The sequence below is a fragment of the Diabrotica virgifera genome, chromosome 7 (assembly GCF_917563875.1).
Source record: "Diabrotica virgifera virgifera chromosome 7, PGI_DIABVI_V3a".
Classification (NCBI taxonomy): domain Eukaryota; kingdom Metazoa; phylum Arthropoda; class Insecta; order Coleoptera; family Chrysomelidae; genus Diabrotica; species Diabrotica virgifera.
In genome coordinates, this window is record NC_065449.1 from 41,033,001 (window position 1) to 41,060,213 (window position 27,213).

At 33.8% G+C, this 27,213-nt stretch overlaps 1 protein-coding gene across 1 annotated transcript in view; it reads right to left on the reverse strand.

Moving 5' to 3' along the window:
- Positions 1-768: 768 nt before the first annotated feature.
- LOC126888498 (uncharacterized) overlaps positions 769-27,213 on the reverse strand; it is a 157,878-nt gene continuing 131,433 nt past the window's right edge. Inside the window, exons 11-14 of the mRNA XM_050656835.1 lie at positions 13,630-13,771; positions 10,152-10,448; positions 6,066-6,153; positions 769-999 (exon numbers count right to left, since the gene is read on the reverse strand). Coding sequence (XP_050512792.1) covers positions 806-999; positions 6,066-6,153; positions 10,152-10,448; positions 13,630-13,771 — 721 coding nt within the window. The 3' untranslated portion in view covers positions 769-805. The remainder of the gene's footprint in view (positions 1,000-6,065; positions 6,154-10,151; positions 10,449-13,629; positions 13,772-27,213) is intronic.

A 27,213-nucleotide genomic window follows, 5' to 3' on the forward strand; every position in this document is an offset into this window, starting at 1 on the left:
AAACTTTACTTACTTTTTTTTGGTTTTAGGACCTACTCTTCACATCCCAATAGGTCCGCATAACGCTCGAGTGACTGCACATTTAGCATATTTTGCTCCCCTACCGTACCTTTTATAACCTTCGGATGACTAAGCGGGGGAAATTGTGACCCCAGCGTATGTTTCTCTTTAATAAATCCAAAAGTATTTTCAATTTTCAACTCATGATTTTTTTATTTTACTTTCATATCATTCTAGATATCCTCATATTTTAAAATAAAAAAAATTCCCTATATTTTACAAATAAAAAATATATTCTGAAGTTGATGTTTAGTAAAATACCGTCTATTATGCGTAATTCCAAGTAGTTTTACCCTAATGACGTCGACTTTGCAAAGTAACAAGTCATTTACTAAACATACACACTACACATGACACTTATACTCATGTTGTGACTGGCTGAATGACATAAAGTCCATGCCATAAAAAAAACTTCATTTTTTTGTTAATAATTGTCATTTTTGACATTTTTGACCTGGGGTCATTCCCCCCGCTGGGTCATCCGTGTAACAAAAAAAGGTTGGTCATCGGAAGAATAAAGGAGTTTTTAATAAAAAATTTTTATATATTTTTTACCGATACTGATCTATACAGGCTAATCCAGTTCTGCGAAAACTCCAAAAACGAGTTATAAAAAACCATTCTTAGAATACGTCTTAACGTTCTGCTGGTAAATTATTTTATTCTAAAGTAAGAATCGTACTAAAAAAAAAATAATAAAAAATAAAATAATTTAAAATATTTTTATTTACATCATGTATAATCTTTAACTTTGGTATATTTTATCAGCTTCTTCTAAAATAGTGAGAAGGGAATCTAGTACTTCCAAGCAGTTGGGTATAATCTGTTCTGGTGGTAGAATAAATCCATATTCTCCTTGATCACGAAGTTCATATGCATATGCGAATGGTACTTGGTAAACTCCTTTAACCCAATCCATATTTGATCCTGTGGCTATGCCTTAAAAATATTTAATATTATATAGATAATGTTAATAAAGCAAATAAAGTAGTTAATGTTTTTGAACCATTTAACGAAGAGTAACATTTTTGGAAGAAATCAATATTTATTACACTACCAAAAAAAAACGAATGTAAGCGAATGTAATGATCATCGTATAATTATTAGTCTAATGAGTCACACACAAAAAATATTCTTAAAAATTATCCATTTAAGAATTTTCAGAAAAGTGGATTAAAACATTACTGAAATCCAATATGGATTTAGGAAGGCCATGGGTACACGAGAGGTATTCTTGGGATTTAACGTTCTAATGCAAAGATGTCGTGATGTAAACTAACCATTCTATGTTTGTTTTATTGATTACAATAAGGCAATCGATAAGGTCCGACACCACCATCTTATACAGTTGCTTAAAGATAAACACATTGATAAAAAGACTTAAAAATAATAACTCATTTCTACTTTAACCAAACACCAAAAGTTAGAGTAGGTACAGAACTTTCGGAGGAAGTAGAGATAAAAAGAGGCATAAGCCAAGGTTTTGCATACTCTCCCCCTTATTGTTCAATCTATATTCCAAAGAAATAATTAAAAAATTACTCGAAGATGTAACAATTAGAATAAAAGACAAAGGCTGACCCAATAACAATGTAAGATATTCCGAAGATACTAAGCTAATTGCAGATAATATACAAGACCTACATGCACTATTAGTTAATATGTAGTAAATGTTAGTGAGGAAAGCGGACTAACGCTTAACGCTAATAAAACAAAATTTATGACAATTTCCAAAACACAATCACAAGACATTTTAAACATAAGAGGGGTGCTAATAGAAAAAGTTAAAAAATACATCTTGGTACAATCATTAATGAAAATAATAAGTATACAGAAGAAATAAAAATGAGAATTGAACAAGATAGAGCAACATTTAACAAGATGAGAAAAGTATAATGCAGTAGAGACCTTAGCTTTTACCTGTAAATAAGAATATTACGTTCATGTGTTTTCGGTGCTGCTGTATGGGGTGCAGAACTGGACCGCAAAGAAAGAAATAAGCGATCGACTTGAAGCATTCGAGATGCAGACCTACCGAAGAATATTAAAAATAAGTTAGGTAGAGAGAATAATAAATGTTGAGGTCCTCAGAAAGATGAAAATGGAAAAGAAAATCAGGAATATGATGAAGATAAGAAAGTTACAATATCTCGGCCACGTTATGAGAGGGGATAAAAATTTTGTTGCTACAAACCATAATGCGGGGAAAATACAGGGAAAACGAAGTATTGAAAGAAGACGTATCTCCCGGCTCAACAAACTGAGAAAGTGGGATAATTGCAGTTCAGAGCTGCAATCTCAAAAATGAAAATAGCCGTGACGATTACCAACCTCCTTAGAGAAGACGGTAACTAAGGAAGAAGAAAAAGTAAGATAGAGAGACCGGTCCTGCATCGATAACCATAATGTTGTATTCAATGTGGGCTCCGAATATTTTTAATATTAACAAAGTTTAATATAAGTTATAAATTGTGAATCTCAGTGATATATTGAAATAAACTGTAAGTGTACAAATTCTTTACCTAATATCCAGTTAAATTAGCATTAAACTTAGCAAATTACAATTATTTTTTATTGTTGTCAATAAACAAATCTAGTTTTACCAGCAGAATAACCGCTTTTAGTAAAGACCTATATACCTGTTTTAGCAGGTGTACAGGGTCGGACTTACTTTTCACTTAACGTTTATCGAAATTAATTCAAACATGGAATCACACAACAGTTCTACAATACAAGACCATCAAAGTCAAATAAACGCATCACAGTCATACTCTTTGGCAGCGTCGAGAGTCCAATTTCGTTTAAAGTCACAAGTAATTATCTTTAGTGCCTTAGAAAACACCAAACTTCAAGACTACCTTCTCCCACTTGGAATTATAATTCAACCGAAAAATATAATATTCTCTTCTAGATTATCTAATAATCGCATATGTATATATTTATCCAATAAACAAATAGTGGATGATTTTATGAATAATCATGGTCAAATAGAAATACAAGGTGAAATTGTCAGAGCAAGAAGGTTAGTTACACCAGCGGAACGACTTGTGCTCTCCGGCGTATGTCCTTCAATGCCGCACGCCGTGCTAATCAATGAGTTACAAAAAATCGGCATATTTCCTGTCTCCCCCATGACATTCCTCAAAATTAGTGCTTCTATGCCTGAGTACAATCACATCCTTAGATTTCGAAGGCAAATCTATATCAGTCCCCACAGTCTAACACTACCAGAGTCATTTACTCTTGTCTTTGACAACACTATATATAGAATATTCATTTCTCAAGACAGTTTAGTTTGCTTTAGATGTAAGAAACCAGGTCACATTGCATCACAGTGCTCCAAACCACTAGCTTAACTAAACCTTAGTCAAAATAATGAAGCATAGGTATCCAGCGCAACAAATACATCTTCACAAGCACCCAATGATACAAACCCTTCTCAGTGTGAACAAATGTCTATTTATAATGTCCCGGAGGTACCGAACAAAGTAGATAAATCAAATAAAGACAGTAACATAATTGCAACTGAAGCAGATCCATCTCCAAAAGAACTTATCGTTTTTCCACCACCTAAAGTCCAAGCAAAATCTAAAAAAGCTAAACTTAGTTTAGCAAGCACTTCTGAACGCTCATATTCTCTCTTACTTGACCCTGCCAAAAACTTCATAGAAAATCACCCTCTACCTTTCCCTCTAAACTTTGATCAACTTAACATGCTCCTAACGAATGTAACGGGATCAACAGATCTTATAGCCACGATTCAAGAATATACCACAGACCTACCAGCCTTGACCGATATGCTCACTGAAGTTTACCCCCATTTAAAGGAAAGATCTATAAAACGCAAATTCACGTCCTTAAGGAAAAACCTTTATAAACACCTTGGTAGTGAGGCATCGGACTGGCAAAGTGACACATCTCAATTAAGTCAACATTAAGATTCAAGTTTCTACTTCAAAGAATATTGATGGATTTTTCCATCGCTTTGCTATGCTCCAACATCTTTCTCTAAATTCCAGCATATATACTGCAGAGCTCTTTGGTGTGTTTAAAGCCATCAAACGTGTAAATATTAAAAACCTCCCTTGTTGTCTAGTCCTTTCCGACTCTCTAAGCATAGTCAAAGCTATGCAAAATATATACCATAAACACCCCATTGAGAAAAGAATCAAGGCCGAACTAATGGAAGCTCAAGAAAGTTTCAGAAAAATCCACTTCCTGTGGATACCATCCCACATAGGCATAGAAGGAAATATGAACAAGCAGAATATTAGTGCGCGTAAGGTTATCACTAATGACGTATCAGAAAGAGAGTGTCGGAGTGTCGCTAGCGATCAGAAAGTTCATTTCAAAAATAAAGTGTTAGTGCGTGGAATCCAATTATTGCTCCAAAGGTTTAATTGTTTAAAAATTGTAATTAGTTTTTACCAATTTTTTATTTAATATTGTTACAAATGTTACAGAAATGTCGCTAATAACCTTCGGGTGGATGCGACTTTATCTTTTCTAAATAAAAAAAAAAGTAAGATATATTATCTATATTTAACTAAATCGCACTCCGACTTCATTAGTGCCATAATCCTGAGATCGCAATAATTTCAGGAGAGCAAAAACCAAGATGTTATGTGAACTCTTAATTTTTTTTCTCCACAACTTCCTTTTCCAATATAACCAAATTTTGAAGTCATGTTGACTATGTGTGTATCTTTCTAATGCTGGTATTTATTTTCAGTTATTGATATTGCTTTATTCTGAAATTCACCCTTAAAATAAAATACGATAAAGCGCTATTGATAAGGAATCTGTTCTGCAAATTTGAGGATTAGGGTGTATGCACCTGCCTTAACACAGGTTCTATTTGAGGTACTAGTACACTTTAGAAGACCAAAAATATATAAGCATTTTTTCAATATTTTTTTTCTCAGAACCTTTACTAAAAATGAACATAAAACTTTTTACATATCAATATTTAACTCTTAGAGAATACAAAAAATATATCTTTTGTCATTTATGTACGTAAACTAATATTGTAGAGGGCACAAAAATAGAGGCCTCGAAAAGAAGTAGTTCCGATGGCGGAGAGTTAATCTCAGGATTGGGATCTCTGAGACAAAAAAATCGTACGGCATTTGAAAAAGGAAGGTTTCTTACGTGACAGTTTACTACCATTAGTGAAAAATTCCGCAAAAGAGAGATTTTACGGAAATTCGAAAAATTGTTGTAAAAAAATCGCTCGTTTTTCTTCAGTTTTTCATGGTTAAAAAATATTTAGTTTTTATTTTTTGGCGAAACTGTGGTAAATTATCACGTAAGAAACCTTCCTTTTTTAAACGTAGGACGAATTTTTTGTTTCAGATATCCCAATTCTCAGGTCATATTATCTGATATCCCAATTAATGTCCACCATCATTTTTCGGGGTCTCGAATTTTGTGCCTTTTACAATATTAGTGTACGTCCATAAATAGAAAAAAGATATATTTTTCTTGTACTGTCTAAGAGTTAGATATTGATATGTAAAAAATTTTATGTTCATTTTTAAAAAAGGTTCTGAGAAAAAATTCTTGTAAAAAATGATTGTTTTTGGTTTTCTAAAGTATACTAGTACATTGAGTAATTTTTCGTGGCTAACAAATGCATTATCATATGTTGGGGCAAAATTTAAAAATTAACAGTGTTCATCACACATCTGCTCTCGACCACAGCGTTAGGTAAACTGCCTTTAGCCAGCGGATTTAGCGCTCTTGCTAACGCTGAAAGAGCCAAAACTGGAAATTTTAATAACGACACAGGCGCACTATGCAGATTCTAAGATAACTAAAGTGTATGACATTATTCCACAATGAAAACAACGCCTAAAGGAACAAGTTAAGGAAAAGACAGATTTTCCATTTTTTTATGGTTATCGTGCTATTGAAGTCAGGGTGTGAAATATATTTTAGAGTATATTCTAAAATTGGCAAATAAAACAATTCTAAAATTTAATTATTTTATCGTGAATACTTACCAATACCTGTCTCAACAATATCCCCTACAGTATATTCAGTTCCGTATCTTTCAGCCAATGCTTCAGCAGCCTTTAATGCTACTGGATACTAAAATAGATAAATATATATTGAAATGAAAATGGTCTTATATTTCAATTCGTTCAGAGAGTATCAACAGCCTCTTCATGTGGAATCTGGTTATCGACGGGCTGATTGGAACGCTCAATAGGAAAAGATATAATATCCTGGGCTTTGCAGATGATTTCGTCATTCTGGCACAGGAAAAGTTTAATACAACGGTCAGGGATAATATGCAACAAGCCCTGAACGTAGTATCAAAATGGACAAGTGAGGTAGGATTGCCCGTAAGTCCTCACTAATCCAAAAGAGTAGCCTTCATCAGAAGGAGAAATTTAGAGGGAATAGGACCTGTGAATCTCATGGGGATTTCCCTAAAGGTAGAGAGGGATGTAAAATACCTCCGAGTCATAATAGACTCGAGACTTACCTGGAATCAACACCTACAACGAATAACCAAAAGACTGATGGCCACTTTAATAGTGACCAGACGCACATATGGCATAACATGGGGACTTAATCGAGCCATGAGGTATTGGATATATAACATGATGGTAAAGCCCACAATAACGTGGGCAGCCAGCATTCGTCTGGTGGCCAAAGAGGTAGCAGGGAAATGCTATAGAGAAGGTGGGCAAGACACAAAGGCTTGTCTATCTCAGCATAACATGTGCAATGAAAGGCACACCAACTGCAACAATGGATGCTTTACTAGACCTTCCTACCTTACACATCATAGTGAAGGGCGAGGTAAGGATGGGTTTACATAGACTGCAGGAAAATAAAAGCAAAATTGCAGTGGGCAAAGGACACTGCAGCATCAAGAGTATATGCGGGATACGATATGGGAGATGATAACAAACCATTCAATCCCCAAACAATAAAATGGAAATACCTTTTAAGGTGGCTGGAAATACTCTCCAGGGAGGTATGGGAAGATCCTGGCAGACATCTGAAGCATGAGAGCCACATCTGGTGTACAGATGGGTTCAAGACAGAAGATGATTCGGAATCATAAGTACGTAGTGAGGATAGGGACTATAACGGTCTCATTTCACTAGGAGAACATACCTCTGTATTTCAGGCAGAGGTATATGCAATCCTGCGCTCTGCACGGATAAACAGATTGAGGAATTTTACTAATAAGGGAATCAATATCTATTCAGATAGCCAAGTGATCTTGAGGGCTTTAAAGAACCCAAGGATAACCTCAATGATTGTATGGGAATGCTGCGAAGAACTTGACACCCTGGTGGAACATAATGAGGTAAAACTAATTTGGGTGCCTGGACGTGAAGGGATCGCTGGCAATGAGAAAGCTGACTAACTTCCTAGACGAGGATAAGCAACAAGATACTTCGGTCAAGAATCGACACTGGGATTGCCGAAAAGTACAATCAGAGACCGATAAAGAGGCTGGATAGGAAGACAACACAAACAATACTTGGAAAAAATTCCCACGTAAAAGCATGCGAAGAGATTTGTACCTCAGACATGCGCAAAAAGAACTGAAGAGCAGCTCAGAATGAACAAAAATCTGCTCAAAATCACTATAGGTTTCCTAACTGGACAGGACACTCTCCAGTAAAAGGATATCTACACACGATAGGACTATAAATTTAAGGCAGATCTCAGTTGCAGACTATACAATAGGGACACCGAGACAGTCAAACATATATTGTGTGATTGCGAGGATCCGGACTGCAAGAGACAAGCCATATAATATGGAGATTGCAGACCAATTCCGAAAGTATATGGCACCAACCCAATGGACCTTTACAGGCTAGTGAAGGGCACTATTATATTGGATTGCGTATTATGAGAACAAATGGAAGAAAGCACTATGTATAAGCCAAAAGGCTGCAGTGTATTCGGGGTGCATACGGGGAGAGCTTCCAGAAGGAAAAAAACATCAACCTGGACCTTTACAGGTTAGTGAAGGGCACTATTATATTGGATTGCGTATTATGAGAACAAATGGAGAAAGCACTATGTATAAGTCAAAAGGCTGCAGTGTATTCGGGGTGCATACGGGGAGGGCTTCCAGAAGGAAAAAAACATCAACCTCTTACGTACGTTTCACCTTCACTAGGGATCATCGAAGAGGTATATAGTCTGCTCTGAACGAAAAGAGAAATAATTTGTAATTTTAAAACTTTAAAAAGGAAGTAAACACTGTAGTTGGCTGTATAGTTCAATATAAAAACGTGGAATGAAGTAAACACTTCTGTTGTATGTAGGCATATAAATTTATTACAAATCATTAAAATTTATCCACAAGGGAGTGGAAGTACAAAACGTTTTCGGTTAAACTGACCATCATCAGTGTAAACGTCCAGTGTACAAGTAATTGTAACTAGTCATTTCAATAGGTATAAAAACCTCTAAATTACGTTATTGTTACATTCTATATTAAAAAGTAGTCGACATTATTAAGTCGATGTCTTAAGATTTTACAGATCACATGAGAATGTATTTCATCCTTGCTCGAAAATTGCACAAGTAAGTACATACTTGTGTTCAAGTGAGAAGTTACCAACCAACTCTGAGATTTTTAATAAATTCATATCGCACCCTCAGTGCAAGACTGCAGTAAGTCAAAATAAGTAAGTTTCGAGATAAAGACGATTTTGTTTATTTTCGTGCTAATATCGGTGAAATAAGACACAAATTTTAAGAAAAATTAACATTTAATTATGATTTTGCATGCTTTTCAGCCTATATTACATTAACCAAAAATAGAAATTTAAATAAAATAATATTAACGCAAAAAAAATTTGGAATTTCAAAGTTACAACACTTTTGCACGGAGAAAATTGTAAAAAGCGTAGACACATTTACTTTTACAGTAAAACCTGTGTTACCGGCCACCTGCCAACAACGGCCACCTGTACTAACGGCCAGTTTAAAAATTACCCAAACCAATTATGTACAGTAAAACCTGTGTTAACGGCCACCTGTCAAGACCGGCCACCTGAACTAGCCGGCCAGCTTCAAAGTTCCCCAAACCAAAATTTTTGGACTACAAAACCTGGTATTAGCGGCCACCTTTTTATATCGGCCAATAGTTCTTTCATTTTTAGTTGCCGTTGCTGACAGGTTTTACCGTAGTTGTCCTCTTCTCGTACATCATCTTGTGCCAAAATATTTTTATAAAAACTATGGTGGGCTTCTCGTATCATATCCGAATGGCATAAGTATACCAAATTTTTTTTTTTGGCCATTTGAATTTTTGGCTGTTCTTTGGCAAGTTTTCTGAGGATATTTTTGACCTCTCAGTATTGTCAATACACAAGTTTTAAGATAACTGTTTTTCCTTTTAAAATCTTATGGAAAATAAATATAATACAGTAAAACCTGTGTTAACGGCCACCTGTCAAAACCGGTCACCTGAACTAGCCGGCCAGCTTCAAAGTTCCCCAAACCAAAATTTTTGGACTACAAAACCTGGTATTAGCGGCCACCTTTTTATATCGGCCAATAGTTCTGTCATTTTTAGTGACCGTTATTGACAGGTTTTACTGTATTACACAAAGGACATAAAATTTACATCAATAGATTGGTCTCGAAAATCTTTGTTTATTGTCTCAGCCGTTAATGGATTACGTAGACGCTCTGTATATTAAAATTAAACACCACAGATATAGATATTAAAATAACAAATATCTTATTTTTTCATTGCTTGTTATCGAATCCGTTGCAATGTTCCGTGCGAAACTGTTGTAACTCTGTTAAATTAGAGTTACAACAGTTTTGCACGGAACTTATGTTCAAAAACGGAAAATAGTTAAACTGTTGTTGTTGTAATATTTAGCCCATTAAGCATTTGAAAGTTACTAAAGTTTTACAGGGGATAGATATGCATGTTTACAATCGAATTCCATGATTACTTCATTTTCATAAAATGTTGAGTTACTGCAGTCTTGCACTGAGGGTGCGATATGCCTACATACAACAGAAGTGTTTACTTCATTCCACGTTGTTGTAATTTTATATTCTTTTTGAGTAAGTATATCTAATATACTTACGGTTACATTGTAATTGTCTAAATGTTCGTCAGTGTAACCATAAGGTAAAAGGATTAATTCGGAAAACGAATGGAATGTTATAAAAAGTAATAGTTCGTCCACCACTGTGCTCATATACTCAGATAAGGTTCTAGTTTCAATTTCGGAGAATGCTTTAGGCCCAGCATAAATTTCATCGCATGGATCGTCAGTTGATCCGCCTTCATTCCATTTGTAATCCCAGTTTCTGTTGGGATCAGCACCTCTACATTCTTCTCCTTGCCCATAATCAGTACGTGTTTTTCTCCACATACGGTTCTACAAAGAAATAAGTATCAATACAAAAAAAAAAATCAATGGAAAAATCCCAGTAGCTGGGATAAAAACTTCGTTTGTACAATGGTATAAAAAGTTTATTGAAAAACTATTAAAAAGTCATCCAAAACGATTCGCAAATTCCAGGCACTGAAGATGATCTGATCTAAATCGAAAACGTTTTTCGAATCCTTTTGGATGACTCTTTAATAGTTTTTCAATAAACTTTTTATACCATTGTACAAACGAAGTTTTTACTTGTGCTGTATGAAGTATCAATATATGAACGTCTTCAGTCTGGCTTCTTCACAAGGAGTCATAACTTATTTAACATCTAGATGTTCGCCTTTTATGGAGATACTGTCAAAGAGGTGAATGTCCATTTGGTAAGAATCTCCAATAAAGTAAAGTTTTTCCTTTGGGCATGTCGAAATATATGTGGAAAAACATGGCGTTTAATACACAAACCGATGTGGCTATATAAGAATTTTGTCAGAATTATAATTCCAAAATATGACGCAAGATTATTTTATTCCAAATACCTATGTAAAAGGTAGAAGCGTTCAGAAATCAGATAATGTGCCAGATAGCAGGACAAAAGAATATCAGAATCAAATCATGAAAAATAATTAAAAATCATCCAGAGTTCTAAAATTTGGTAACAGATCCAATGCAACCTAAATATAATTTAGAAAAGCAGCTTTTCAGAAAGGGGAGAATAGGAGTTGGTTAAAACGAAATTTATAATGATATATCAAGGTTCGTATACAGATGGCTCTATAAGCGCAGAACGTGTTGGAGCTAGGGTATACGGAGAGAAACCGAGGCTAAGCCTTAGCGAAAGCCTAGATGGTGCCTATACTATTTTCCAAGACGAAATCTATGCAATAGAAATGTACCTGCATGAACTAATTATAAAGAACGTCACGGACAAATATATAAAAATTATTTTTGATAGCTTGGGACCGTCCCATTGAGAATCTCATTCGAATCAGTAACACTAACAATGTAAGTTTACTCTGGGTTCATGGACATAATGGTATTGAAGGAAACGAAAAAGTGGACTTACTTTTCAGGGTAGGGAAAATAAACATTCATAAGATCAGAACCTGTTGTTGGCGTAACACGTAACACAGTCAAAATAAATATCGGACTGGGTGGACGGATGAAACCTAACCACTCGTACGAATATATGGCTCATAACATCTCACAAGATTTGCCTAATAGGGCAGTCAATGAGAGCAATAACAGGTTATTACCTCCGAATTCTATCCCACTGCATGGATTTTAATGAAATTTTAGGAATAGCCTGAAAATATCTCCTTATTTAAAGTTTACCCTATGCCGATGTGTGCTTTTGTCGTGGGGGCGGTTCCCACCCCTTATCGAGGGTGGAAATTTTTTTGGTTTAACAACTACGGAAGTTGCTAGAGAAATCAATTCTAAGCAAAAACTGTTCTATAATTTTTTTTTGAAAACTCAATACTTTTTGAGTTATTCGTGGTTGAAAATTGGCCATTTTCATTGAAATATAACACCTTTTCAAACGGTTTTTCGCGAATACCTTAAAAACAATGCATCTAACTAAAAAAATTATATAAAACATTTTGGTAGCTCATAAAAAAACAAAGAGAATCGTTCCTTCTTCAATCTTCTAGATATAACACAAAAAGAGATATGGTAGGTAAAAAGAGTTTGTTTTTCTGGTGCATGCTCAAAGCAGTGTATTCAACTTGAAATAACAGAGAAACGGTCGATTTTAGGTATATGCATAATGCTACCAATACCTTTTATTGTGCTTGAAAAGTCCTTTCAAATAAGCAATATTAAATGTCGATTACATACAAACTAAGCGAGATATGCTGCAAAAACTTGATGACTAACGACTTTTAAGAAAAAAATTGAGAAGTGTATTTAACCCCTCACCCACAAGAATTTAAATGCATCGTTTTCCTTCTACAATACATTTTACTACAGTGTCATTTTTATGTTCAAAAAGTTGAGCAGGTTTAAAAAGAAAGGTTTTTGAAAAAAATAATATCAAATTATAGAGCGCATATTTAAATTTTCTTAAAAATCTTCTTTTTCTCCATGTAACTTGAAAATGATAAGAGATACTGTTATAAAAAATAAGATGCATGCCATTCTTGTGGATGAGGGGTTAAATATATTTCTCAATTTTTTTCTTAAAAGTCGTTAGTCATCAATTTTTTGCAGCATATCTCGCTTAGTTTGAATGTAATGGACATTTAATATTGCTTATTTGAAAGGACTTTTCAAGCACAATAAAAGGTATTGGTAGCATTATATACATAAAATCGACCGATTTTTTTAAAAATACGTTAGTCATCAAATTTTTACAGTTTATCTCGCATAGTTTGAATGTAATCGACATTTAATATTGCCTATTTTAAAGGTTTTTTCATGCACAATAAAAGTTATTGGTAGCATTATACACCTAAAATCAACTATTTTTCTGTTATTTCAAGTTAAATACACTGCTTTGAGCATGCACCAAGAAAACAAGTTATTTTCACTTACCATATCTCTTTTTGTGTTATAATTAGAAGATTCATAAAGGAAAGAATATCTTTGTTATTTTGTAAGCTACAAAAATGTCTTATACAGTTTTTTTAGTTAGATGCATAGTTTTTAGGTATTCGCAAAAATCCGTTTGAAAAGGTGTTGTTTCAATGAAAATGGCCAATTTTCAAGCAGGAATAACTCAAAAAGTATTTAGGTTTCGAAAAAAAATTATAGAACAGTTTTTGCTTATTATTAGGTTTTCTAGGAACTTCCGTAGTTATTTAAGCAAAAAATTTTCCACCCCCGAGAAGGGGTGGGAACCGCCACCAAGACAAAACCACACATCGGTATAGGGTAAACTTTGTTTCTTGAGATATTCCCTACTTACTATGAAAATATCACGTAAATCGATATAGTAGGATAGAATTCGGAGCTACATACCCTCATTGACTGCTTTATAAATAAATAGTTTCCCGTCTGGTCAATATAATCTTATAGATCTAAAGTATTATTTTTAATTCATAGTCATATTTTAATTCATAGTCATATTTAGTATTATCGAAAACAGGACAGGGTACTACTAATATTTATCGCAGCTGAATGGATCAAATATTAAGAACAAACCGAAGCTATTAATAAAATATGACAATTTCCTTACCGTGGTATGAGTAAATTCAAATCCGTCTGGATTAATAACTGGGAAGATATACCAATCATGGCTTTCAGCTATATCTCGGATTCTGGAATCGTCACTGCGCAATATCTCATTAAGAATGTATGTTGTCGTAGCACCGGATATCCTAAAATAGTTTGATAGTATATATCATTTTGTCATATAATTTATTGTTGATTGGATGCCTAAACCCGATGCTATGAGATGGTGAAAAGAATTTTCAAATCAAAGAAAACATCTCATCTTTAACTCCATTTTTAAAAGTATAGTGCTCTATAGATGCGACACATGGAAACTAAATCCCTGGAACGACGGCGACGCCTACTTGTATTGGAAGTGGACTTCTCGAGAAGATCAGCTAAGTTAAAAAATCAAGGCATGGCTTGAAAGATTACAAAATGACCAAATCAGGAGTCAATTCAACTATAATAGATGAAATTTAAAAAAGGCAACTGATCTGGTATGGTCATGTAGAAAGAATGGACGTCCCAGACTGCCAAAACAAATTTTAAAATGGACACCAAGGGAAAGAAGGAAGCGAGGAAGGCCAAAATAATTCTAGCCAGCCGGCATTCAGAAGTAGTGATGTTGAAAAGTAACTATTCGTTACAAAGTACTCGTTACTTACGAATACTCAAAGTAACGATTACTATACAGAGAGGCAAATCGTTACTTTGATTATTTTGATTACTCTGATTACTTCGTTACTTCGTACCAATCGTATCAGCAGTGACGTAGCGTGAGTGTCGGCCGCCCGGGGCGGAAGACAATTTTGCCGCCCTTTTATTTAGGTATTTTAATTTATTATATAATGTATACGATACAATACATACAATTATAGAGAACTTTTCGGCGGGAACAGTCATCATTATTTTGCATTATACAGGTTGGATCTTAAATAAAAAAGTTTATCTAAGTTTGACCATCACGTTTATTAATACAAAAATCCTTTTACTTTGACCAATTAGATACATTGATATAACTTAGGTATTATAACAGTACATTGATATAACTTATTAGTAGCATAAGAATAGGTACCTACACCTTGACGATCGACAACGTTAAATAAAATCAATTGTTAATTAGAACTAGAACGGTACTATAATGTTATATTTTTATCTTTACTGAAAAGCAATATGAGTACTTGTTGGAGTTAAAAACAAAACTTAAGTCTTCAATTAAAAATTTATACGTTTACTTTTTTTAAGAGCAAAGGTTTTTATTGCACTGTCAATGTCTATCGCATCACACACCTCTTGCTCAATAGACAAAATAGCCAAGTTAGTTAGTCTTAGAGTACTCATTGTCGATCTTAAATAATTTTTAATCAATTTCAATTTTGAAAAACTCCTATCACAGCTGGCATTGCTTACAGCAACTGTGAAAAATATTCGGAATATTATTAAAATATTGGGCAGAGTACCTTCCAGCTTGGATTTAACAATAAATTTAAATAATTCAAGTGAATCTGCATTAATCAATTTCGTTGCCTGCAGCAGGAACGAAAGTCCGCAGTCGAAGTTTTTATAGCTTGAAACCCTGCTCGTCAATTTCGTCAGATGCGTAGTCTACATTAAATTTCTACATTCAGTGTTGTCTGGATCTAATAATATAGCCGACGTTAGATAAACAAACTTATACGTTAAATTCTGTAGCTGTTGAAAACGCTCACGAATTTCTACAATAACTCTATCTAACGAAGAAAACAGCTTTCGTCTCAACTCATTTTCACAAGACAAGTTAGCACCTCTAGTTCCGTCATCAAAAATATGCTTTCTTGTTATGTGGCTCCGAGGTTTTATGGAAATTCCAAGTTCGTCACACATATTTTTACATAACCTACAGCGCCATTTGCTCATTTCTCTCTTTTTCTCTGTCAATATCATCTGCAAATCATTTACTTTCTGAGCTCACAATCTTATGTCAAGTCCCCTTGTTTGTAAATATTTTTGTGCATCATTCACTTCATGTAGCACCGGTTGCCACAGGCCCAAAAAACAAAGAAATGAAAATGACTGTATCGAAACTAGTAAAGCACCTGCATCTGTCCTAGTGTTTAAGCTTTCACATGCCTCTGTCAATTTTTCCAAAGTGACGAGAATGTCTTTGTAATGCTGCTATGTCACATTTACGGCATCGTTTCTTGCACTCCACCGCGTGTATTTAATCCTTCTTTTGCCTGTAGCTGCTATCAGAACTTCCCAACGATGTGTCGATGAGAAAAAAAAAAAAGAAGAGCAACGTTCTTAAGTGCCGAAAAAGTTGTGCTGATTGTTAGTCATAAACGGGGAATTCCCACAAGTCAGTATAGACGTTGTTGCCAGTCGCTACAAAATATTCAAAGAAAAGGGTCACAAAATAAGTAAAGAAAAATTATGTGCTCCTTTCAATTGGTCCGAATTTGTAGTTGCGATAAAAATATAAAATGCTTCAAATATTTACAAAATATTTTTATTATTTATTGTTAAGTTTTGCCGCCCCCTAAAAAGAGCCGCCCGGGGCGGGCCGCCCCTCCCGCCCCCACTACGCTACGCCAGTGCGTATCAGAGTGAGTACCTATTTTGAGTGTTGTATCTACAACAATCGGTTGATATCGGAATCGGACCGGTATTCCACGAGTGTTCGGTATCAGTACAGTTAACTAAAATTTTATCTATGAAGGGCGAAGGCTATGAAGAGTTTTACAGGATTACAGGTAGCGCTGATAAGTAGCTGAAACAGAGGGAGGTATATCATTTATCAAAGCCTGCACCCAGAAACAGATTAGATGTCTATACATACGATTTGTCGAGGTAGATAATTCACACAATTTCACAGGTCTTAGTTCCTTTGAAAATAAAAATGCATTTCCACCCATTTTTCTATTGAAAACTTTTTCCTGTTTCACTATCTCCCTACAAATAATTTATTTTTTTCTAATTTTCTTGGTCTATTAGTCCAGGAACCGAAGCATTTCACCTCGCAATTTTTACAGAATGGATCGATTTGCATGAAAATTTGAGAATAAGTAGTGGATAGTTCAAGGATCAAAATCTATATGATACCGAAAGGCGCTTTTACCATGGGGTCGGTTGCCACCCCATCTTAGGTGTGGAAATTTTTTATTATATTTTGACTGCTAAAGTTGATAAAAACATTCAGTCTAAGCAAAAAACGTTCTATACATTTTTTTGATGAAATTAATACTTTTCGATTTATTCGCTATCGAAAATGTTAGTTTTATATAGAAAAATCAATGTTTTTCGATATATACTCATTTACCATTCACTCAATTTTTGCCGTAGAAAAAATTTTTTCAAACCAAGTTCTTGGTAATTAAATAACCAACAATTTCATATAAAAACATTTTTTCGTATATCTGATGCTAATCTTTCTATTTTGAAGAAAATGGCATTTTTTACCAAACTACAAAAAGTCGTTATTCGCTATTAACTCTAGTTTTTTAAAAACTAATCATTCTAAACCAGTCAAACTTTTAAAATCTATTAGTAGTACATAAATAAAGGAGAATTAATAAGGCCAATGACTAAAAGCAAAGCTACCTTACATTATTATGCTTCCAATTGGATTTCCTTTTTTTTTTGAAAAAAATATATTGATTTTTTAACCGTAACCTTTTTAATTTTTACCTTAGAAAGTTTGTTAAAAACTAATTTTGTAGGTTTTTACAAGATCTATAAGACTGTTAATACCAAATCCTTTTAAAATACTCAGTCGCAAAAAGTGGTGACTTTGAATGGGTTGGTAAAGGTGATTTTTGCATGTTATTACCATATTACCAGTAAACCATGTTCTTGGAAATTAAATAAGCTACAATTTTATATTTAAATATTTTTTTGTATCTCTGATGATAATCTTTCTATTCGGAAGAAATGGAATTTTTTACCAAACTTCAAAAATTCGATATTTGCTTTTGACTCCATTTTTTTTAACTCTAATCATTCTAAACCAGTTAAACTTCTAGAACCTATTAATAATACATAAGTAAAGAAGACGAAATAAGGCTAATGACTAATTTTAATCAGGGTGGTGATTAGGGGTTTGCTTTCGATCACTTTTTCGCTGAAAAATATACGGTCTGACATTCTTTTCATTATAAGCCACCTAATTTTTGAGCTAAAGACTTTTTTTATTTCTGAAGATATATATTTTTAAATACTTCAAATTAGTTTAAACAAGTGATCCTCGAAAAATGCATAGTTTTCCCGTCTTTTGACTTTGAAACTACAATATTTAACATTTGCCAAAGAAGACCTAACATATAATAAAGTATAGCTCGATTACTATTGGTCTTAAAGAAAATTTAAAAAAACGGTTTTGTTGATTTTTTCAGAAGGTACATTTTTGTTAAGCAAAGTTGTTTTGATAAAACAAAAACTTTTTGAGTTATTTGCAGAAAACTGATTAAAAACATTAATTTTTTTAATATAAAACTAACACTTTCGATAGCGAATAAATAGAAAACTATTAATTTTATCAAAAAAATGTATAGAACATTTTTTGCTTAGATTGAATGTTTTACCAACTTTTGCGGTTAAAATATAATAAAAAATTTTCACCCCCGACATGGGGTGGCAACCACCCCCATGGTAAAAGCGCCTTTTGGCATCATATAGATTTTGATCCTTGAACTATCCACTACTTATTCTCAAATTTTCAAGCAAATCGACCCATTCTGTAAAAATTGTGAGGTTTTGTCCTATTTTAAGCTTCATTAATTGGACTATATGTGTATTTTATTGTTATGATCCAATAAACCTAAAATAATATCTGCCCGTGCCAAAAAATTAGTAGTTTTTTTTTAAAATAATTTTTAATTATTAATTTGTCTGGACAAAATTATGTCGGGCACCCCTTGTTTTTAATAATTTTTAACATAATAAATCCATTATCCAGAATTTCTATCCATTAAATAGATCGGTGAAGGTCGTTGTTATCGGATCGTATATTTATACGAAATACTGAGAAATGCGATTCTCGATATGATTACCGGTACTCAAATACAAAAGTAACAAAAGTAATCAAAGTAATCATAGTAACGAATACTGTAAATGATTACTTTATACAAAAGTAACGATTTGTAACGAATACTCGTATATCAATCGGTTTAAAACGTCTTGCGACGTTGTCCGATGCCTAATTTCCATGACACTCTATCATCCCATTGGCCCTCTCTAAGATCTCTTGCGCTCATCGCCTTCGTTAATCCCTCTCTCCAAGATTTCTTGGGTCTTCCTCTCTTTCTGCGGTTTGGTGGTACCCATTGCATAATTATTTTATGGAGTCTTGAGTTATCCACCCTCTGGACGTGTCCGTACCATATCAGCTGTTTTCTTTCTATGTCTGTTGTTAGAGAGCCGTCAACCCCCATTCGCTGCCTTATCTCATCATTACGTATTCTCTCTCTGCATGACACTCCTACTGATCTTCTAAAAGCGTCCATTTCTACTGCCTCCAGTTTTCTTCTGTTGTTTTCGGTTATCCGCCAAGTTTGTGCTCCGTACAATAGACTGCTTTTAATAAGAGATTCGTAGATATTGTGTTTTCTTCTTTTTCCTATTTCATGATTCCACAGTACGCTGTTTAGACAACCTATTGATTTTATGGATTGTGTTATTCTTCTCTTTATTTCTTCATCATCTTTCCCCGTTGTGTCAAAAACGATTCCTAGATATGTGTAATGGTCGCAGGGCATGATGATTTCATTATTTTCTAATGTGATGTTCGATAGTTCGGTACCTATTGGCAGGTATTTTGTTTTTTCTGTATTAATTTCTAGTCCCCACTTTCTATATTCTTCTTGTAATTTCCTTGCCATGTACTCTAAATCATCTTTATCGTTTGCTATAACAACCTGGTCATCAGCAAACTGCAATGTATATAAGCAAATCTCTCCAAGGTCTACGCCCATGCCTCTGCATTTTCGTTTCCACTCTTTCAATGCTTTTGCAACATATATTTTAAATAAGGTCGGTGATACACAACACCCCTGACGTAGACCTTTATTAACCAGGAAGCTTTGCGATAATCTGTTTCCAGTTTTTATTTGTGATGTTGACCCTTCATACAAATTTCTTAAGGCTTTTATTAAGGTGACACTAATATTCGTCTGTCGTAACACGTTCCAGAGTTTGTTTACAGGAACTGTATCGTACGCCTTCTGCAAGTCAATAAACATGAGGTGGGTTTCTTGATTTGTGCTTAATTTTTTTTCTATTAGTTGTTTGAGGCAGAAGATATTATCAGTACAGCTTCTTCCTGTTCGAAAACCGGATTGTTCTTCTTCCTCTTGGTCTTTGTACTCCTTCTCAATGCGGTCTCTAATTATTCGTCCATACAAACGGCTGAATGTACTAGTCACTGATATCCCTCTATAGTTTTCACATTTAAGCTTATCTCCTTTCTTATGTATCGACGAAATATAAGCAATTTTCCACTCGTCGGGTACGGGAGAACCATTTAAAAATTGATTTATGCACCAAGTGACGGTTTCAAACAATTTTTGTGATCCACATTTTATTATTTCGGCTGGGATATCCCCTGGTCCTGGAGACCTACCGTTTTTCAGTTCTTTTATAGCTTTTCTAATTTCTGTCACTTGTATTGTTATATCTTCTCCTTCAATGTTAACCTATGTTGGTGATTGAGTTAAGTATTCGTCCCTATTTTCTGTCAGGAGTTCCCCATAGTACTTTTCCCATTTTTGTGTGGATATTAATTGAATGTTTGTGCTCTTCCTTTCGTTAGTTCTTATTTTATTGAGGAACTTCCATGTTTCTGTACACTTTCTGCCTCCCAGGTAGGTATTAATTTTCTAGCACTTCTTATCCCACATTTCTCTTTTTGCTTTTACTGTTGTTCTTCTTGTTATTCTTTTGAGTTCCAGGTATTCATCTCTATCTTTTTGTTGTTTACTGCTCCGCCATCTGATATACGCTTGCTTTTTCTCTTCTACGAGTGCTTCTATTTCTTTGTTCCACCATAGTTTTTCACTTTGTCTTTGAGTGTTAAAGCCGAGTGCTTCTTCTGCAGCTTTTTTACCGCTAACGACTACGTTCCTATATACCTCCTCTACTGTTGATGTTTCAGTTATATTCATTAGTTTGCCATCCAGTCTTTGTTGATATAGTATTCTTGTACTTTCTTGGGTCAAACTATCCAAATTATACCTTCTTTTTTCCAAAGTTTCTTCTTGTTGGGGTTGACAATTTGTTTGATTATGTGTTGTTTTATATCTAAATGGAGAGGTTACTTTTGATTTTACGACATAATGATCTGAACCACATGTTATTCCTCTGTATGCTCTTGTGTCCTGTACTTGCATATTAGTATTTTGTTTTATGATGACATAGTCTATTTGATTTTAAATTTCTTGTAGTTTGGGTCCAGGTGTACTTGTGTACATCTCTATGTTTAAAAAATCCATTGGTTATTTTTAATTGATGGTTTTCACATATTTCAATTAGCCTCTCACCATTATCATTCTGGTTTATTTCTCCGTAGGGACCTACCACCTTATTACCTACTTTACGACCTACTCTACTGTTCAGGTCTCCCATAACTATCAATTCTCTTCTATTTCCAATTTTCGTAATTTCGTCGTTAACTTTAGCAAAGAACTCATCTTTGTTTGTGTAAGGTTCATCATCACTGATTGCATAAATCCCAAGTATCATAATAGGTGTTTCTTTTATCGTTATGTTTACTCTTATTATATTTTCGTCTATTGCTTCAAAGTCAGTGATTTTATGTTTGTTTTTTGTGTATTAGAACGGATACTCCTCTTTTCGCTCTCTCGTGTTTTGAAACTCCGCTGAATATATGTACATAATTGTTTACTTTTTCTATACCTAGTCCTTTCTTCTTTGTTTCGGTTAAGACAACTATATCCATATCTAGTTTTTTAATTTCTTCAGTTATTTCTTCCATCTTTCCGCTGAATCTCTGCACATTCCAGGTGCCAATGTTCATAATCCTTTTCCGTCGCCGAAGTCGTTTATTATTTAATCCGTCCGAGATTCCGAGGCAATCTTTAGGCTTTTTGGTATTTTTCTAATTTTTACAAGTGACAGGGAACCGGCCTGACGTCTTAACCCCCTACCTGGAGGACCTGGTAATTTGTAATCAAGGTTTTCTTCCCTTAGATTGGTTGTCTTACAGGACTAAAGAGCCCAATCTGCTCCTTTTCTTTCGCCGTCGATGTTTCTTCGCCAACCAGAATCCACAACCGCCCATTTTAGATCCGATTCTGCAGTGGTATGCCGAAAAAAACAGACCTGCCACTTCCGCCATTGACGCCGAACCGAAGATCCTCTTCTACGCCGTCTCCGCCGTTGTGGTCTTCACCCGTATCCCTGGGCAGGGGTCTGCGTTATACCCCACAGAACTGGGACGTAACGAATACTCGAAAGTAAATATAATCAACATCACTATTCAGAAGGCACTGTCGGAAATGAACCTCTGGCAAATGGAACGACCAACTAAGCTGGAAACTAGGAGCCGGAAGGCGGATAACGCTATAAAAAACGGGATAATAAACAATAATGTTATTTATTTGAGACACGTGGAATTAGTACGTACAAATAGGCCATACAATCATTTTACTCGCATTAAACGAAGCCGATAGCACCGAAAAAATGAAAAATTACGGGCCGGTATTTTTAATTGTAATATTTGGGAAAATTCAACAGAAAAGGGGTAACATCTCGTGGGTAACAAAAGTTTTACTACTGCGTCATAATTTTTTATTAACATTTAAGCAAAAATGGCGACTTTTTCCATTGATTTCAATATTGTAAAAAACTAGGCGTTGTATTTTTGTAAGTATTTTTTCGATTGTCTATAAAAAGGCAGTCAATGAGGGTATTTGGCTCCGAATTCCATCCTACTACATCAATTTAATTTCTATTTTCACAGTAAGTAGAGAATAGCTACAGAAACAAAGTCTACCCTATGCGGATGTGCGCTTTTATCTTGGGGTTGGTTCCGACCCCTTCTCGGTGGTGGAACATTTTTTTGGTTAAAATAGCCACTAAAGTGGCTAGAAAACCTAATTCTAAGCAAAAACTGTTCTATAATTTTTTCTTGAGAACTCAATAATTTTTGAGTTACCTATTCATGGTTGAAAATTGGCCATTTTCATTGAAATAACACCTTTTTAAACGGTTCTGTGCGAATACCTTAAAAACTGCATCTAACTAAAAAACTATAAATATAACATTTTTGTAGCTTATAAAAAAATAAAGAGACTCGTTCCTTCATATACCTTCTAGTTAAAATAGAAAAAGAGATATGGTAGGTGAAAAGCGTATGTTTTTTGGTGCATGCTCAAATTGGTGTTTTCAACTTGAAATAATAGAGAAACGGTCGATTTTAGGTGTATAATGCTACCAATTCCTTTTGTAGTGCTTGAAAAGACCTTGAAAATTAACAATGTTAAATGTTCATTTTATGCATACTAAGCGAGATCTGCTGCAAAAAAAAATGAAGACTAATGTATTTTAAGAAGGACTGAGAAGTATATTTAACCCCTCATACATCAAAATTTAAATGCATCGTTTTCCTTTTATATAAATTTATTTTTATTATAATAATTTTTGTTATAATGTTATTTCTAAGTTTGAAAAGTTGGACTAGTTTAAAATGAATGGTTTTTGAAAAAAATAAGATTACATTATATTTAAATTTTCTTAAAAATCTTCTCTTTTCTCCATGTAACTCGAAAATGATAAGAGATACCAAATAAAGATACTACACAAAAATGTAGAGTTTGTTAGATAAACAATTTTTTTTTTTTTCATTACTGTATCTCTTATAATTTTCAAGTTACATGGAGAAAAAGGAAGAAATTTAAGAAAATTTTAAAATGCGCCCTATAATTGGATCTTATTTTTTTTTCAAAAACCATTCATTTTGAACCCGTTCAACTTTTTGAACATATCAATCAATAAATAAGAAAACAATAGAAGATCTTATACTAACCTTTTGCCAGAAAGGTTTTCCAGGGGGTACATATAAAAAAAACTCTTTTAATTCCCACAGAGTATTTCCAACAATAACTAGGTACTACACTTTGACTTTTATAGACGTCAATTACAGTCATATAAAAAACAGCTCCTGAAAATTACTATTTAAATAGTGAAATAATATATTTTGGGATTGTAAAACTCGATCTATTACATCCTTAATAGTTTTTTATTCCCCGTGACCAAGAAAAACCTAGAAGTTAATTGTATTTGAATTTATTTTACCCCATTTGGGGTTTCCGTTTGGAGACGTCAATAATTGGAAGTGACAAAGTGTTCAGTTATTAGAAACTTTAAAATTTAATATGGACTATGCAGGGAAACCTCCAGATAAACTTCCAGATATTAACAGGATGGATCAAGATGATAATATAGAGAAAAGTAACATCAATATAAATAACACATGGGACGGTAAATCAAAAAATAAAGGAGAAACTTTAAGTAATAAATCTGATATTTCTACAGACAATATAAGAGAACATTTCCTATATCAGAGCAGTGACGTAGGACCTTTCCATATATATATATATATATATTGTTATATTTCTATTTGATATAAAAATTAAAATTTGATAATTATAAACAAAATTCACTTTAATATAAAATATTTTTAATTTTCTCAACCACGGGCATATAAATTTAGAACAACCTGTATACAACAAATTGTTATATTTAATTTTAAGAAGTGATTAAACGATACTCGGAACAATGCGCTTAAAATAAAACTAAAGTGAAATCGAAAATAGGTCATTATCGTTGTTCGCGGAAGGTTCAATCATTAGCCGATGCTAAAGAAGACTTAGTGAAAGTAGATAATAGATCATTAAATTTTGTAATTAGTAGAAAGTAATTTTAGAATGGGAATTAACTATTTTCTTTGAAATCCATTAAGCATATTTAGAAAGTTTAAAAATTGGTTTTGAGGAATACTGCGAATGAGAGTTGGTGGTGGAATTTTGATTTGTGAATCTGGAAGGGATATTTAGAAAGTAGGGGAATGAATGAGAAATAGAGGGCAGAATGTTTTGAACTGTCGAGAAGTGAAGTCGAGTCATAGACGGTAGTGTACGGAGAGTGAGAAAGCTGGTGTAGTTCCGTGAGTGTGGAGTATCTATCGTAGAACGAGAGGTAGGCCAAGTTGAGAGTAAAAGAACCTCCTTGAGCCAAGAGTTCCCGGTAGCTGATTGCAGTTTCGAAAAAGGTAGAACACAGCATCACGACAGAAGCAGGAAACGAGAGCTATACGAGCTAGTTTCGGAGGAGAACATTACTGGAAGCCAGGACGAGGTTTTGATTGCAGCCAAGGATAGCAGGAAACGGGTCTTGTGTGAAGACATTCTCAGTGCACCAGAAAAAGGTCAGTCTCATTTGTTTGGACATGAATGTATGGGTTTTTCGTAGTAAATACCACATTTAAAATTGAAAAAACATAATCAATAATATCAGAAAAGTCATCAAACTTAAATAGAATTGTTGCTGATAAATCATAATAGTTAAATGTTAATAAAAACTTTCAATTTGGAAATCAAAAGGAAATAAGATTCCCAGGTAAATGTTATGTTTAAGAATAATAAGATATAGCAAATATTAAGCAGTGATTGCCATTTAAATAAAATAAACAATATTTTGATTACAATTGTAACCCATATGTGTTATTATTTTACTCTTTTCTTTCCTATCCCGATTAGGAACCATTAAGAAATACTTAGAAGCCACGTATGTAAGTACTTAATTTTATAAAAAGCCCTGAGATTGAAAACACATTGATATGTGATCTGGTAAATTAATTAGATTATTATTCATGCATTGATTAAATTAAATGACATATAAAAATATTATCTCATATCAATAATCAAGATCACAACAACTGTCGTCCAACGTGGAGGGCATTTGAAAAGTATTTCTAGTGGCAAATTTGAAGGATAGAAAGAGTAAAGCCGGTATTTGAAAATTTATATGCCTGTGGTAAAAAGTGAGATACTTACATTTGATAACATAAAATTTTAGATCTCTTTAGGTACAAATTTTACATAACTGATTTAATATTTTATTTTTACGATATTTACATTTGATATATTTATTGACAATTTATAATATTTGGGTGAGAAAAAGTCGTCTTGGTAACATACTAGTAAAATTTCATATTTGGCGGGGATAATACTTCTTGAAAACAAATGTCTGTGACAAGAAGCCAAAGCAAAGACAACAAAAAAAACAAAAAGAACATTCAAATCAAGAGAATAATTCAGACCAAGAAGACATTTTAGACACGACAATCATGGCATCAGAACAGCAAGAATTATCAGGAATAGATAAAATATTACAAATGATGCAACTCCAGTCACAAAGAATGGAACAAAAACTGGATGAAAATCAACGTGAAACGAAACAAGCCATGGAAGAAACATCAAAGAAAATGGATGAAACACAACAAAAAATGGATAAAAATCGGGAAGAAACATCAAAGAAAATGGATAAAGTGGATAAAAAAATAGATGAAACACAACAAAAAATGGATCAAAAAATGGATGAAACACAACAAAAAATGAAACAAGCAATAGAAGAGAACAACAAGAAAATGGAGGAACGCATAGGAAAGTATGAAAAGGAAGTAAAAGGATGTTTGACAATAATCAAGAACGATATGAGACAACAAGAGACAGAGATTAAAGAAATCAAAAGCAAAATAAAGGAAATAACGAATTGCCAGAAAAAGGAAATAGAAAGTTTGGAAAACAAGTTGCAAAACGCTATTCAAGCAGACATAGAAGAAGTGGAAAGAAAGATTGCGGAAATCAATACTCAACAAAATGTAGGAGAAAGAAGAGAAATGGTTATACATAGCACAGATGACGTGAAGATAAGGTTTGGAGGGGATGTAAGAAGATTACACCCAGTGCCGTTCATAAATAGCCTGAAAAAGAAAATACAACACATCGGAAATTTCGAAACAGCAAAAGAAACTATCAGAAACCATCTCAAATATGAAGCAAGCCTATGGTTCGATAGTAAAGAAGAAGAATTCGGCAATTGGCAACAATTTGAACAAAAATTTTTGAATTATTTCTGGGGAAAGGTCCAACAATTGGAAATTAACAAGGAATTGCAAAATGGGAAATACAATGATAGGATGGGTGTATCAGAAAGGACATATGCTTTGCAAATTTACAATAATGCAAAACATTTACAATATAATTACTCATCGGAACAATTAGTCGAACTGATTGCAAGACATTTCGAGGAAACGCTGGAAGACCATATCACATTGCAAAATTACAAAGACATAGATAGTTTATGCCAATTCCTACAAATAAGAGAATCACGTCTAAGAGAAAGAAAATCAAGAAGGTCGCGAGAAGATTACAGGCCCCGAGAAACACAAGATTACAGAGATAGAAATCAAAATAGGAGGGACTATACAAGACGAGATTTTAATCCCAGAAGGGAAAACGAAAATAGAGACAACGGAAGAGGAAATTATGAACAAAGAAATAGGCAATGGAATGAGGACAGAAATCGAGAATACCAGAATAGAAACACCACA